Source organism: Papaver somniferum, chromosome 8, assembly GCF_003573695.1.
Source record: "Papaver somniferum cultivar HN1 chromosome 8, ASM357369v1, whole genome shotgun sequence".
Classification (NCBI taxonomy): domain Eukaryota; kingdom Viridiplantae; phylum Streptophyta; class Magnoliopsida; order Ranunculales; family Papaveraceae; genus Papaver; species Papaver somniferum.
This window is the reverse complement of record NC_039365.1, coordinates 110,152,842-110,167,374: the sequence shown is the minus strand read 5'-3', so window position 1 is coordinate 110,167,374 and position 14,533 is coordinate 110,152,842. Positions and strand designations below refer to the sequence as shown.

Genomic DNA, 14,533 nt, shown 5'->3' with positions numbered 1-14,533 from the left:
AGTTCATTTTCTGGAATGAACTCTAGTTTATATAGGTGATTTCTGAAAAAATAAGTAGAAATTAATAGGAGTTCATTTTGACAAATGAACTGCTACAAAAAATAAGTAGAAATTAACACGGAAGGGTACTTTTGTCCATTTAATATTTTTAAATAACTATGGACCAAACAGTAAAGACGTTTGACCAAAGACTAAACTGACATGGACCCACCTAAAAAAGGACCAAACGATATTTTTCCCTTTATAAATTTGGACTAGCGAGTACTAGGCCTAAGAACGCTGGACTAGAATGTGAACGCCCACGAACTTTGGCACTAAACGTCAATTTCTACAAATGTAGTTTCCAACTTTCCACCTTACTTCCCTCGTGTCCCTAACAAGGACCCAGAAAGAAGAGGAAATAAAGAGGCGGGATAATCAGAGAAAAAGCGGGAAAAGTACTTATACAGATCAAGCAAAATTCAAATTATTAATAAAATCGAAAGATATAAACCCTTTCGAACCCGTCCTGTTTCCATCCCCCCCTAAAAAAACCTAGTAATGGAGGATCCATTTACATCGATGATTTGTAAGTGCGGGATTTCTTCTTCTCAAGAAAACCTTCTCGATCGATCACTTTTTGCTTTCGAATCTCAAGAAGGTTTAATAACTCCTTTAACCCAAGAAGAATCATCTTCATATCCAGATGAATTTCCAGTCGATAATACTGGAATCATGATTTGTTCTCCCCCTGATGGTTCTAGCAGTGACGAATCCTCATCGGAAGAAGAAAGGAAAAAAGACGAAAATAACCCTTTGGTTGAAGAGTATCATACACCACCAGAAGGAAAGGGACTTGATGAACTTAATGTTGATGATGATCGTGATGAAGTTTATCGAGATACAGATGCGGTTCTTGATGCTTCCCAAGGAACTATTGATTTAGGTAAGGATAACTTTATTGTTTGTTCTCAAGGAAAATCATTTGAAGTGAGTAGTTCTCAAATTGTAGGCACTGCTTGTATTGATGATGTTGAAAAACCATATGATAATGAGGAACCTAGGGTGAATATGGAAGGGATTGGTGAATCTGAAAGCAATTTACATGCAGAGGAGGATTTAGGGTTAGGGTTTATTGAGCCAAAGATAACGGGCAACGAGGGTTTAAATGAATCACCACATAAGAATTTGATTGAGTCACAACATAATTTAAGTTTGAATCTTGAGTTAAATAGTGAGGAAGATTTTGTGGAAGATATTGCAGAAAAAACCCTAGAATCACTTACTAACAAAAACTTAGGGCTTTTGAAGTGTAATCCTGATAATCCTTATGATTCTCAATATACACCTCAAAAATCTGTTGTAACTAGCCTAGCAGTAGAAAATGAAGAAGGGGTTGATGTACATACTTCCAATGGGCAAAATGTGGAACCTTCTTCGGACAACATAAAGGAAGATTCGCCAGTAGTTGCCATTGGGAAAGATATTGAAGAAGTAGACGGGGTTATGATCGACGCACAAGAAGTAAGAGACGAATGCGAAGCTGCCGAAAAGTGTCGCCAAATTGCCATCTCTGTATCAGTCAGAACTGAAAATGTTGTTGATGATCCTGTTCTGCCAGATTCTAGTAAGGATGTAGTCATGGACGATTTGCCGTCGTTTCCAGCTGATATGGAAAATGTGGAAATGAATGCTGTCGAAGAGATTGTTTTGAATTCGCAACCAGATAACTCAATTGAAGATATTATTGTTGTAGTACCGCAGTGTATCAAAGATGTAGAAATGGAAGATTTGCCATTAATTGCCCCTGCGAAAGATATTGGAGAAACAGTACACGAGGTTACCTTCCCTGGACAAGAAGTAAGAAAGGATGTAGTCATGACTGATGCGCCTTTGATTCCAGATGAGGTTGATTTTGGAAATGAAACCAATGGAGGAGTCAGTGGGTTTAAAAGTCCCCAAACAGATGTACATATTGATGATGGAGAATCAGGAATAGTGACTGTGGATGAGCTGGAAAAATCTGAATGTGCTGATTCGACTGATTTTTCTTCAGGTTTGGCATTGAGGAATTCTCCAGCATTGCGAAGGCTGCCAAATTGGGCTGAAAGAGAATCAAATAGTGCAGCAGAGGGATCCAATCGCAGTGGAAATAGTAGGGCAGGGAGAGTGGAGACTTCTGATTTCACTGGAAATATAAGACGGAATACTGAGGATACGAGGCATGAAGATGATACTGAACTTGTTAAGAAACTTCATGATGTTAGCCATTTTATGGCAAACCTTCAAAAGACGGTTGAAGATAATCCAGAAGAAGAAAAAGAAGATATTTTGGAAATTGCAACAAAGGCAGGTCTTAATATCCCCCGCCCTCGTTGGTGGAAGCCTGAAGGTTATGAAACATGAAGCACATCCTTTTCAAATTTCAATGGACATCTTTATGAAGCTTCAGTTACGGTGCAAAGATCCAATCAGTTAATTAGATTAGCTTTTTTTGTTGTAAAGAACCCGAAAGCCAAGTTCGTGTCTTTAGGTATATCTTTCGGATACTCTTGCCATTTTTTGTAGTGCATTTTGTCAGAATAGAGTGGCAGAGAAAAATTGGAAAAGATATGACAGTTGGAAAAAATGTTTTCTCGTCGACTGCATTAACACAATGCATATGAATCTCCCTTAAGCATAAATGTATAGCTCCCCTCAAGAAACAACAAATCTTAAGGACTGCCAAATTCATATGCATCATCCAGAAAGTACCTCTTCTTGATGAAAACAAACAGGAAAATAAAAATAAAAATAAGGGTTTCTCACGCTTATTCAAGGCCAAAGCTAAATTACGTACACGTTTGGAATATCCATTCCACGCCGTGCCCAAGAAATGGATTTTCAGTTGTATCTTACAATCTTTCTGTCAGCCTATACAACAAAACCATCTAAATCTTCTCAGTCTTTCAACATGCCAAGTTGAAAACAGGTCACCATACTCAAATATATGCCTCTCCAGAAACGAGAAGGAAAAAAAAACGTATAAAACAGCTGCATTTACAAAAAACTTCTTGAGTTTGGCATGCAAAACAAGTGGACTTAAAGATCTTGATTCGCATGTCCTAGCATAAGTAATTATATATCTCACTAAAGTCTCGTTGATTTAACAAAAAATTACTGTCAGAGGTTAGTGAGATGGGAGCAAATTACACTACTACTAGTGCTGGCTTGTTGTGAAATGAAGCTTGTTGATGGATGAAGAAGCTCTGCTTGTGGGAAGGATCCATTTGTTGGGACATCGAACAGAAGATCTTGCTCAGAACTATCATCCGCGAAGTGGAAACAATCCAACATAAGTGAACTCCTTTCGGGGGTGAAACCAAATAGACTTCTTGGACTGAAGCAGGAACCATCGTATTCAACCGGATCCTTCATTTCATGACTGGATTTCATGACCGACCTATTGGGGCTTTTCATCATTGCTTTCATTTCTGGATCCACAGAAAGTATTGGGTTTGCAATTGCATTAACCGCATGTTTTACAGAACAGGAAAAAGAGATGCTTACATTAAACTCCGGAATAGTATAAAGAACTAACCTGGAAAGTTCTGATTTTTGGAATCACGAGGTCTCTTCGAGGATAGAAAATTTTGAGCCCCGAGGACACTCGAACCGTGTGAAACTCCCTTTCCTCCTGTAATTTGTTTGCCTTTTACATCCTACGGCAACCAAGAAACAGAAGCAAAAAGAAAATAATTCAGTTGTGAGCATTGTGTTTCAACTATGGGAAAACATGATCAATAGTAGCTTCTCTAATAATATGACACTACAGATGCCAAGGAAAAAGTTCAGACCTTTAGCATATTATAGTGCTCAACCCATTTAGATTTTGTTGGATTGACCAGAGCTAGCTTTTTCAGCATTTTACATTCTTCAGTACTCATTCCTGAGAAAGTTAGATCAAACACACCTTCCGCGAGCAGTTTCTGAAAAGAAGATAGGTCTTCCGCGAACTGCACACTACTAAACATACTTCTAAGGCTGCATATGTGAAAAAGATGAAAGGACTATCAGTAACGGAATATTTACTGGTGATTTAAGACCACCAGACGCCGTTTGATAGAAAGTATTTGATATGTATGGGGATCTTAAGGAGTTCAATGTTCTCATCCCTACAATATATATGAGCCAAGAAGAACCCACCATTTGATTTGTGAGAATTAAATGGTCGTAGTTCTTACAAGACTGCCATATGTTTTTAAAAAGATTAACAAAGAGACCAACCTATCAGGAAGTCTAGCTGTATCCCAAGATGGCAGATGCTTCATCAATAGTTGTTGTTCTTCAAGTGTGAAATGCCTCACGAACTCCTCGAAGCTCACAACATCCTATTCCAAACATGGACTACATGTAAGGAATAGAATACCCAGACGAAAGGAGAGAAAAAAGGAACTAAAAGGATATTTTTTTTAAACTCATATTCCCCTGTCAGGGTGCATGCAGTCATCAGATGTGGATGTCTAGTACAATAACAGCATTTCGCCTACCCATTAAACGAGTTGTTCATAGAAAAGTCTTACTTTTAGATCTACGGATCTCAGTGGCGATCTGTGATGTTGCAGTATGGGAGAATCTTCTTTGTGAGACTTATCACTGCAATGTTAAGAATAGAAACATTAATCCGTTATTGCTTAGACGACCTTGGAAAGGTCAGTAGCATGAACGTGCAAGTTAATCAAGTTAGGTACTATGGTGCATTTGCCATTTCAAAATGCACAATGATAAGGATGGTAAAACGAACTCGAATTTTGTTGAGCCATGTGAAGTTTCCCAAAAAATGAGACCAAATAATAACCTTTTTGTGCAATCTGACTGTATCCCTGCTACGAATGGCCTCCTGATTTTATTATCACTGCCCACACTTGGACAGTTAAACCCCTTGTAACTAGTTTGTACAGGAAGGGATGTGGAACCTGAATAAACCTCATTGACAGTGTTTGACTTGTCTATTGAAAAGGAGCTTGCTTCTGATTCCTCATCTCGAACTGCTGCGTTGGGGTGCTTAATGAGGATACTTCCATGGCCTATCTCTACCGAACCTATGGGAGTTTCACTTTCGAAGAGCAAGTCCTCTTCAGATGATCCAGAAAAGTAGGAAGACTGTTGTTGCTCCTGCAAAATTGAGTATAGATCCTTCGTGAGCTTCTCGACAGATGATGCCTTTGGTCGCCTCACACATGTCCTCTTCTTTGACGGCACGAGCGTATCCCACACAATTGATTGTGCTGAACCTGCAGAGCATAAAATTAGATCAACATTAGACAAATGTCTATTGTTACTTAGAGAAAATAAAAGATGTACATGACCATGTGTTCCTCCATGTATATTACTAACCTGTCCATTCACTTGCCTCAGTAGTACCAAACTGTGCACAACTTTCGGAGTAAGATATTGCAGAGCCAGAGCTAGATCTGTTGCTTGTATCCTCATCTGTGCCCCTACGGTAGCTTATTTCATAGTCTGGATCCTCCATTTTGACTACAAAACTATCATGATCGTGCTTCCTTTTGTACATCTTTGAGCCCTTGGCCTTAATTACGAGGTTCTTCACTTTCGGGGCTTTGTATTCCTCAAAATCATCAGTTTCCGCTCGGGCATGCAATGGGGTGTAGTTTGTGAGTGATCCTTTTGTTCTCCATCGAGACCCACATGCATTGCACAAAACCGGCTTTTCAGGTGGTCCGTTACGCCATAGAGGAGTGCCTACATAAACAATATAGTTGACGCATCAGAAACAAGAGTTCAGTTTGTAGGCAGTCGACACAGTAAACAAGGGAGAGCAAAAGTTTAGTATAAGTGGGAGAAATTATGTTTGTATGCACTGTACATCCAAAAGTGAAGGAGATCATTTTAACACGGAATACAGTAAGAACATATCTGCTTAGCAACATTGCTCAAAATCTATTAGGTTCAAAGACGGAGGATATCACACAGTCCATTGTGCTCAACAGCAATAAACTTTACTCGCTCAGATAATGCAGCGGTATCAATGTATGAAAGTCAATGGCTATCACAGATTCTAGGACTACAAGATGTGTTCAAAGTAGAGCTTCTAAAATCCTAGTTGTCGAAATTGGGTTATCTGCCAGAATATAACATGCACTTAAATACTACTTCCTCATAGATATGGGTTGCAACTCGTTCAGATACTAAAGAATGGAACAAAAGGATATTATTATACCAGCATTTGAACTTGGTGCAAATGTGATAGTATGAACAGTGGTGATAATACAACCTAACAGCCTTCCCGAAAATCTGGTTCCTACTATTAACTTGGCAATGAAGTGGAAAGGTTAGCAAGCACCGCAATGAAGGTATCGTGCAGATGTGATCCCATTTGTCAAATAAGGAGAAGAATTTTTGAGTTTAACAATAAGACTAGCTAAGACTTAGTTTACTAGATAAACTAAAATTCAGTGTCACACAAGAGCAACTCTTGTGAATTGCACTACTGAGTGCAAGCTGAACTTCACATTCCATCCCGGTTATCCAACAACAATAAACCATACAATGAACATTCTAAGCTACTTTAGTAGCTTCTGGTTGTTCTCTCCCATGATTATAACAAAGATTTCAAATGAATTAATGCTTTCCTAACTTAGTACTACCTCAGGTTGACACAAGAGTTAGCATATCTCAACAGTTCTGACTGACTCTAATGAAAACTGAATATGTACATGGACAGCATCAGTATTCAAAATTAGTCAAACTGAACTATGGAATGTTCAAATTCCAGGTTTGGGCGAATAATGACAAGGACATGAATTGAATATGAAGAATGCCAGAATTCCAATCAAAACTCAAGGATTTCAATAAGGACTCTATATTGTTTTCAAGAAAAGATATACACAAACAAAGAAATCAATGAAAAACTTGTTTGTTCTTTGTCCAATAATAGCTTCAGCATTGAAACATACAATCAAATAAGTCTTGTTCTCTCTAAACTCAAACAACTTTACTAATTCATACAAATAACCCAGATTTTTTATTGTTTATACAAACAAAAAAAAAAATCAAAACTCAATCAGAATTGGAACACAAAAAGACTCACTTGTAACTCCACAATGAAAACAAGGTCCGTGCTTCCCCATGTTCCTCATTTTTTTTTTCTCTCAATCTCCTAATAAAAGTTTTTTAACCAGAAAAAAAAACCCAGAAAATATTTTTTCAAAACTAAAATATTCATAAATCCTTTACAGAAATATTATTGGGTGTTGAAGTTCTTTCTGCTGGAAGAACCTATTAAAAGTTGCAGAAAAAAACCATGAAATCAAAATAACCAAGGATTTTTATGTATTATAAGTTTTTTTCTTTTATACAGAATCAACCAAATAAAAAAAAAAAGAAAAAAAAAAGTGGGGATTGGAATGGGTATTCTAGCTGGGTATATATATGATATATCTGTACAATCCAATGGAGAAAATAAAAAGGAGGAATCTTAATTAAAGTTGTTTTAGTAGTAATAGTAGTAGAAAGGAAGGTGAAAATGGAGAGAATTCAGAAAGAGGAAAATTATAACAATAATGGGTGTGTGGGTGTGACTTGTTGTTGGTGTTTTATTGTTTATAGAGTAAATGCTCTGCTTTCATTGCTTCTTCTTTCTCTCTTTTCTCTTTTGAAAAATCAATCTTTCTCAATACAGAAAAACAAAAATTATGCTACTAACTTCAAACAAATTTTGTTTAGCCTGTTTGATGAGGTCAGATACATTTTTATTAATACCAATCCCTCCCCATTAACATATTAAGTATTATGCTAATGTGGACATTTTCGTCTTTTATTAACTAGGAGATTTACGTTTAATTTCTCTGGTATCCAGGAAAAAATTTACCTTATGCATTCATGTTGATTCAGGATATTAATTAATACTGTCGTAAAAATGAAAAGGCCATGCAATTTTTACAGTTCTGGCAATGGTGAATTAGCCCTTCAATGGCAAATTAGCCAATTTCGACGTGCGAGATAAACCAAGCTGTCTGTGATGCGCGCGCTGTACAGAATGATGTGGCCTGACGAAATAAAATATGCTTGGCATTAACCATTCTCAAAGTGGAGGAGAGAGGGGTGGAGAGGAATATTATTGCATTCATCATGTTGACTATGGACTTTCTCAATTTCGTAGCCTATATTTTCAGAAATGAAAAATAAAACAAATAATGAAAAATAAAACAAGAAATGAATATACGTATAACAGGAGCCAGATAACAAGAAAAAAAGAGCAAAACAACAAATTGTTTGTTTTCTTTTTTTCCTTGTGGAGTGATGATTTTTATATGTTTAGATAAATGAAAATCTCATTTATTTATATTTTCTTGGTTTCTCTTTTTGACAAAATATATGATATGCTCACCCACGAATCTTACTAATCCAGACTAGTCCTGTTTTATTTTGAAAGAAAACCTGAATTTGTTCTTGTAAAACACAAAAATTGAAGCATTTATGCTTTTTTTTTTTAAGGCATTTTAAAGTTAAGGGTAAAATGAATTAGGAACAGAGATTTGGGAAAGCCAAGCCTAATGGATTTTGATTTGCTATTTTTTTTTCAAAAGATAATTAACCAAAATTATGTTCTGGTTAATAAGAAAATGTTACCCACTCGATCTTCATGCTTGTTTAGTGGGGCCAAAGCAAGTGCGTGGGTTTGTCTACCCTTTTCATCTCTTTCGTTTTCTTTTATCCCATAAACAAGTACATCACATTAATAATATTAATATATATGCACCACACCACCATGTATCCATAAAATGCTTGGTTTAATTAATAAGTACAATTTATAATCACTTTTAAATGGAGTTGCTATTCAATTAGGTTAGCTATAAGTTGTGTCTAAATTAAATTTTAATTCTAAAAGAATTCATTACTACGATTACATCATATTAAATTTTATTCACTTCCTAATATATCTGTAAGAAAAAAAATTATTCATAATTGGTTAGGTTTAAATATCGAGATTGTTGATCTTCTAAAACTTGCAGCAATCCTACTTGTCGATTTTAGTTTCATATTTTGAGGGCTACAACATGTTGATATCCCCAAATTGACATGATAATTTATACAGTCTTCCCAATTTTGTGTTATACAATGGCATGATTACTTTTGTTGTGTCATGACAATTAACTATAATCCATAACATAATCTAACTAACCTGATCTAACAACTAACATTCACCTAATTCAGACTGATTTCATTTATTAACTACTAATTTATTATGTGCGGTTTAGCCATTATATAAAATATATAGATAAGGATTATTGAATCCTAATTACCTTTTTTTTTTCTTATACAGTGGTCTCCAATTATTTTGAACAACCTTCGATCAATGTAAGGTGATAAAATTCATGAACCATCGACTTTACCAAGTGCAATAAATAACAACGAAGCGAAGAGCACCACAAAAAACATCTTTGCCACCATGTATTAAAAAAATACAAACGAAGGAAAATGTTTATATAAGATACACACTACAAAACAACCACTCAACTGGAAAGAACAAAGAACTCTTCTTCGAGGTGGATGAAATAATACTTCCTCCCAACTAAAAGTTAGTTATGCCACTAAGATTCCATGAAAGGCTCCCATGTTACAGATCCAATAAGCATAAGCTTAATTCATTCAATGATGCTTGAAACATCATTACGTATATTTTAGAAGGTTCTAAGGTTGTTTTCTTTTCAGAGACTTACAAAGACCTTAATTACCACAATTTCCTAAAATTATCTTCCATAATTTATTGGTCAGAAGCTAGTGGTAAGTGCATAATTTACTACATTTTAGTGTCATATTTATATACTTAATTGTGAGTTTTTGCGTAAATTGTTTTGTATTATTTTACTTTTTTATTTTATGATTTTCGTTAGGTTACATCCTGGAAGAAATGAAACTGGCTCCTATATTGTTTAAAGAATGAAGTATTAGAAGTGGAGAAGGATCCGTGACCATTGGGCGGCATATTATGACAAAGTAAAAAACAAGGTGGTTGGGTCAGGTGGACCGAGATGGACTGAAGGTGCTCGTCCAAAAGTGAACGAGACCCGCAAAACACGCTAGATCGTTGATGAACGAGGACACTGTAGAGAAAATGAAGATAAAAGAATACTCTCTTTCCACATTTCTGGGAGTATATGCATATGCTAGTTAGGATAAGACCATCATTATCTTAAGATTCTCAATTTGTTACGATCGAGCTTTATCGTGATAAACACCACCCAAGAGCACTGATTATTTGATGACGTTAAGGAGGTGCAAAAAAATAGTTTTAAGGAAGTTGGACTTGCTCTGTGGGCCTGCTCCAAGTCTGATGAAAGGAGAAGATAGCTGAAGCAAAATAGTTTGGCTGGCATACTAACAACTATACATATGAAAAAGGATTATTTCTTTGGTTTCTCATGCGACCTAGCAGATGTGTTTGGTCGTGAACTTATTTTCTTTGGGTATTTTGGTAAGAATTTGAAGACATAACACCATAATTAGTGGGTACAACACAATTAGAGGCTGGATTATCAAGTGGATAGATAAAGCAAATTGCATTCAGTTCCAGAATCATAACATCATACATTATATTACATACATCATGTGGGCTCTGTGGAAACATAAATGTGATAGTATCTTCCATCATAATAACCCAAATCCTCTTTGCATCATTAATAATATAGAACAATATAGTCATTGGCAGCATCTTCACTTAGATAGTCTTTTTACTCGTGTTGTTTTTACAGAGAAGGTTAACTATCTTACCTCATTGGCAACCACCACCAGAGGGTTACTTTATAATTAATATTGATGATTCTATATTGCCTAATCATATTATTGCTGGAATTGCGATTCTAATTCGAGATCATGCAGGGAGATTCGTGGCAGCCATGGGACTCCTCCAACATGCCAGAAACATAATGCAAGCTGGAGCGTGGGGAATTCTATATGCTATGTAATGGGCAAATCAACTTCAATACGAGAAAGTAATATTTGATAATGATAATCGTCGGGTGGTGAAGCTCCTTTATCCTCCCTGACAAGATGGGTCAGATAAAATGTCGAGTCAAAACCTTTGCTGGTCTTGTTTATATGTACCTATAACTTGTAATAGAGTTGCAGATAAAATGGATAAGCATGTAAGTAAAAATAACTTAGCCAAAGTTTGGTGGTTAGTCTGTCCTTTGGGGTTCCAAGTAGCTTTAGCAGCTGACTATGTATGCACCAGTGTATAGTAATCAATAAAACTTGCATTTTGTCAAAAAAAAAAAAAAACAAAAAAACTCGTGCACGAGCACTTCGACACTTCGACATATGTAAGAAGACTTCACAAGGGAAATCTGAAACATTTTTTTATACCGAGAAAAAGTAGTTTAGGCTTTCTTTGTAGGTTTGAAGATAAACACCTTCCTCCAAAGGTATGCATTATTTTCTTTGTATAGTTTTCCATGGATCTTAGTAAATATATGATGAGCTGATATCATTACATTAGTTAGCGTCAGTCAATTTATTACGACAGGAAAGTCAACCCGATCCCTAGTATTCGTGGATATAAAAAGAACTTAGACAAAAAAAAAAAGTAATTTGAAGTCTCAAACATGTTTATTAATTCATTTATAAAATCATAATATTTAAAATCTCTTTGTATCACTTTTGTTTTAATGTTTATTGATGATTAATAACTACAGTAATTGATGATTGATTGTTGCATAGATATTTAATTAAGTCGCGAATTAAGTGAACACGTGTTTATATCTATAGCTAGACTAGAGTTTAAAATCTGGAATTGTTGAAAGACTCTAGTCACAAGTAATACATCATGATTTTTAACAAAGGAATATTTCCATGCGATAATGTTTAGAAGCTTACTTGAGTTTAATTTATATGAATCTTGCGCCAGATTGCTTAGAATAATCTCAATTCTGAAAGGTTATTTTTCCCATTGAGTTAAACTTGAGTGGTTATAAGCCAAGTTATTCAATAAGAAGAATTCAGAAGAGTGGGTCTTCTGCCTTTGACGATATCAAAAATTTCACCAGAGTGAGCTAACGATGGGATACATGAGGGTTATTAAAATGAAGAAAAATTGAATATCGAGATTATTTTGATTGATAAATTGTTTGAAAATGGACGAAGAAACCTATAATATGTACTTTATTCTCATCGACTACAACTCTTTACTTGCCCGCATAAATTACTGTTTTTGCATACTTTAGTTTAAAAACTCACTATAAATCCCCTTTTTACATGATTATGTAAATAAACAATATATATTTTCTTGAGGAGAGAACGTGTTCTCACTGCCATATTCTTATTTATATTTGTGAAGCGAAGAACTTAAGTAATTTTGATTAGTAATTACTTTGATCACCAAGAAGGTAATAATATATGGAGGAGTCACCCATCATAAAAACTACACTTTTGGAAAGAAACTCCATATTCCCAACCAACTTTGTAGTGGAAAAGAAGATGATTGATGTATCTCCTTCATTGATGGAAAGATAACAATGGTTCGTCGAGTGCATTGGCCAACCTCTTATATGCAGTTGCTAAAAGTCTTAACAACCACACCAAGTGAGATAAACTCACTGCTAAGCTAAAACAAAAGTAAAGAAAGAACAATCGTAGAAAAAAGGGTTCCATAAAAATCTCTCGGCCAGGGACCCTTAACTTAAAGGTTAAGTGCCTTATTTATAGGTATCCCAAAGACGGACTCTTCAAGTGACACATTGTTATAAGGTTGTTCGGTCTATAAGGTTACAAATTTACTTCTTTGATGAAATAAATGATAGAGCTTACTTTGCATTGACATATGACTACAGTTGGGACTCCCTAAAAGGAGCGGGATAGTTAAATGCCTAAGATATGTAACATTCTGCCAAAAAAAAAAAAATCAATGTCACCATTTTGGAAATTTTAGAGGGAGGTATTTTTTTGATGTTGATGTTTTGTTGTTGATTTTCGTTTTCTTAAGGATTATTCCTTCTACATTTCTTGGTATTGACATTTCAACGGTTTCCTGATAACTGCATTATTAAAAAATAAAAATAATTCACTTGTTTTGGTTTCACATGAAAGATGAAAATTTCATCCTTGTTTCAGGTGATGAATGGATTTTCGTCCGTGTTTGGGGTCATTAATTATTTTTTAACCAGTGTTTAGATTGATAAATTGTACCTCTGTATTAGGTGGATTTTTATTCTTTTCACCCTTGAATTTAATATTTTAAAGTCAAGAAAAAATAATAACGTCTCTTGTAGAAGTTTATTTTTTCGCTTATGTTTTGTGTGAAAAATTATGTTTTCGTCCTTGATTTTACCATTATAAAAGTTAAATTGAAGAGCGGGCATATTTAGTGTGAAAATTTATTCTTTCACCTAAAGAGAGAAAATTAAGTAAAAGGTAAAAAAAATAAAAAATTAAATTGGCGTGATAACCGACAAGTAAAAGAGGTAAAACGAGTTATTTTAGGAAGTTTTTTAAGAATTGACATATATCGCTTTTATTTACGGTTGTTTTTTTTAAATAAGAAAATAAAATTTTAAGGTTATTCTTGTAATTAAGTCATATTATAAATAATTATGCGTTGTTCATATATAAAATCTAAATGGTAGGTTTTAGACACACAAAAAAAATGGTCAAGGAAAAAACCTCTCCATTATAGAATAACGGGTACGTTTTCGGTTATTACCGGATAATTTCATCTAAGACGAGAGACACCCAATGCTTGAATTATTGAATCTCCGGTTTCCGCAGAGATATCTTCATATATATATATATATCCTTGAATGACCATTTTGTCCTTACTTTTTCTTTATTTCCAAAGTATAAATTACTATTTTTTTCTTGGAACTAGCCTGTGACATTGTTCTTGAAAGTTATATGTCCCATCCAGTATAGGCACAAAATAATTCTTATTTAAAGCATTTTTTAAATTCAATTCAGCATAAACTAAACAAGATAGCGAAACTATGTGAGTTTTGATTGGTTAGAGAGTAACTATCAAAATTATCAATCTTCATACCTACCTTATAAACCAATTCGAGTCAATGTATGTAACCATCGCATAAGTCCGTGCCGGTTGTAATTTTTTTATTTATTTTTTCGTAAACCTAAAGGGCATGGAGTTTTTTTTTAAAAAATTTTTGTAAAGCAACTCTCGGGAAGAATTTTATTACTTACGAGTGGGGACCCGTGAACAAATAGCTTTGACAATGCCTTTTGAAAAAACATTCTAACCTTAAGATCTCATATATTTGACGGCTATTATTTTTTATTACATGGCATATGAATTAGTTAAAGGATGCGTTTTGCTTAATACTAAATAGTTGAGCGTGAGATTAGGAGAGAAAGAGATCGTGTTGAAGTATGTTAATCACATGATTAACTTGATATATCGGTAGAATATAGATGTCGCTAATGATTCAAAAAGTGATGATGATTTCTTAAATACTAAACCGAAGTTGTACTTTCGCCCTTACATTCAAGCTCTGAGATTTCGGTGGAACAAATTCTATTTTTTACTAAGAAAATTTCTATACAA

General features: G+C 34.8%; 1 protein-coding gene across 1 annotated transcript; it reads right to left on the bottom strand.

Annotated features, from left to right (window-relative positions):
* Positions 1-2,786: 2,786 nt before the first annotated feature.
* LOC113302578 (GATA transcription factor 27-like) lies at positions 2,787-7,697 on the bottom strand. The gene is made up of 8 exons (XM_026551512.1): positions 7,073-7,697; positions 5,356-5,724; positions 4,817-5,252; positions 4,542-4,614; positions 4,246-4,349; positions 3,816-4,002; positions 3,560-3,680; positions 2,787-3,452 (listed from the first exon to the last, which is right to left on the bottom strand). The coding sequence occupies exons 1-8, from the start codon at positions 7,119-7,121 to the stop codon at positions 3,142-3,144; spliced, it is 1,650 nt and encodes a 549-aa protein (XP_026407297.1). The 5' UTR covers positions 7,122-7,697; the 3' UTR covers positions 2,787-3,141.
* Between the last annotated feature and the right edge of the window lie 6,836 nt (positions 7,698-14,533).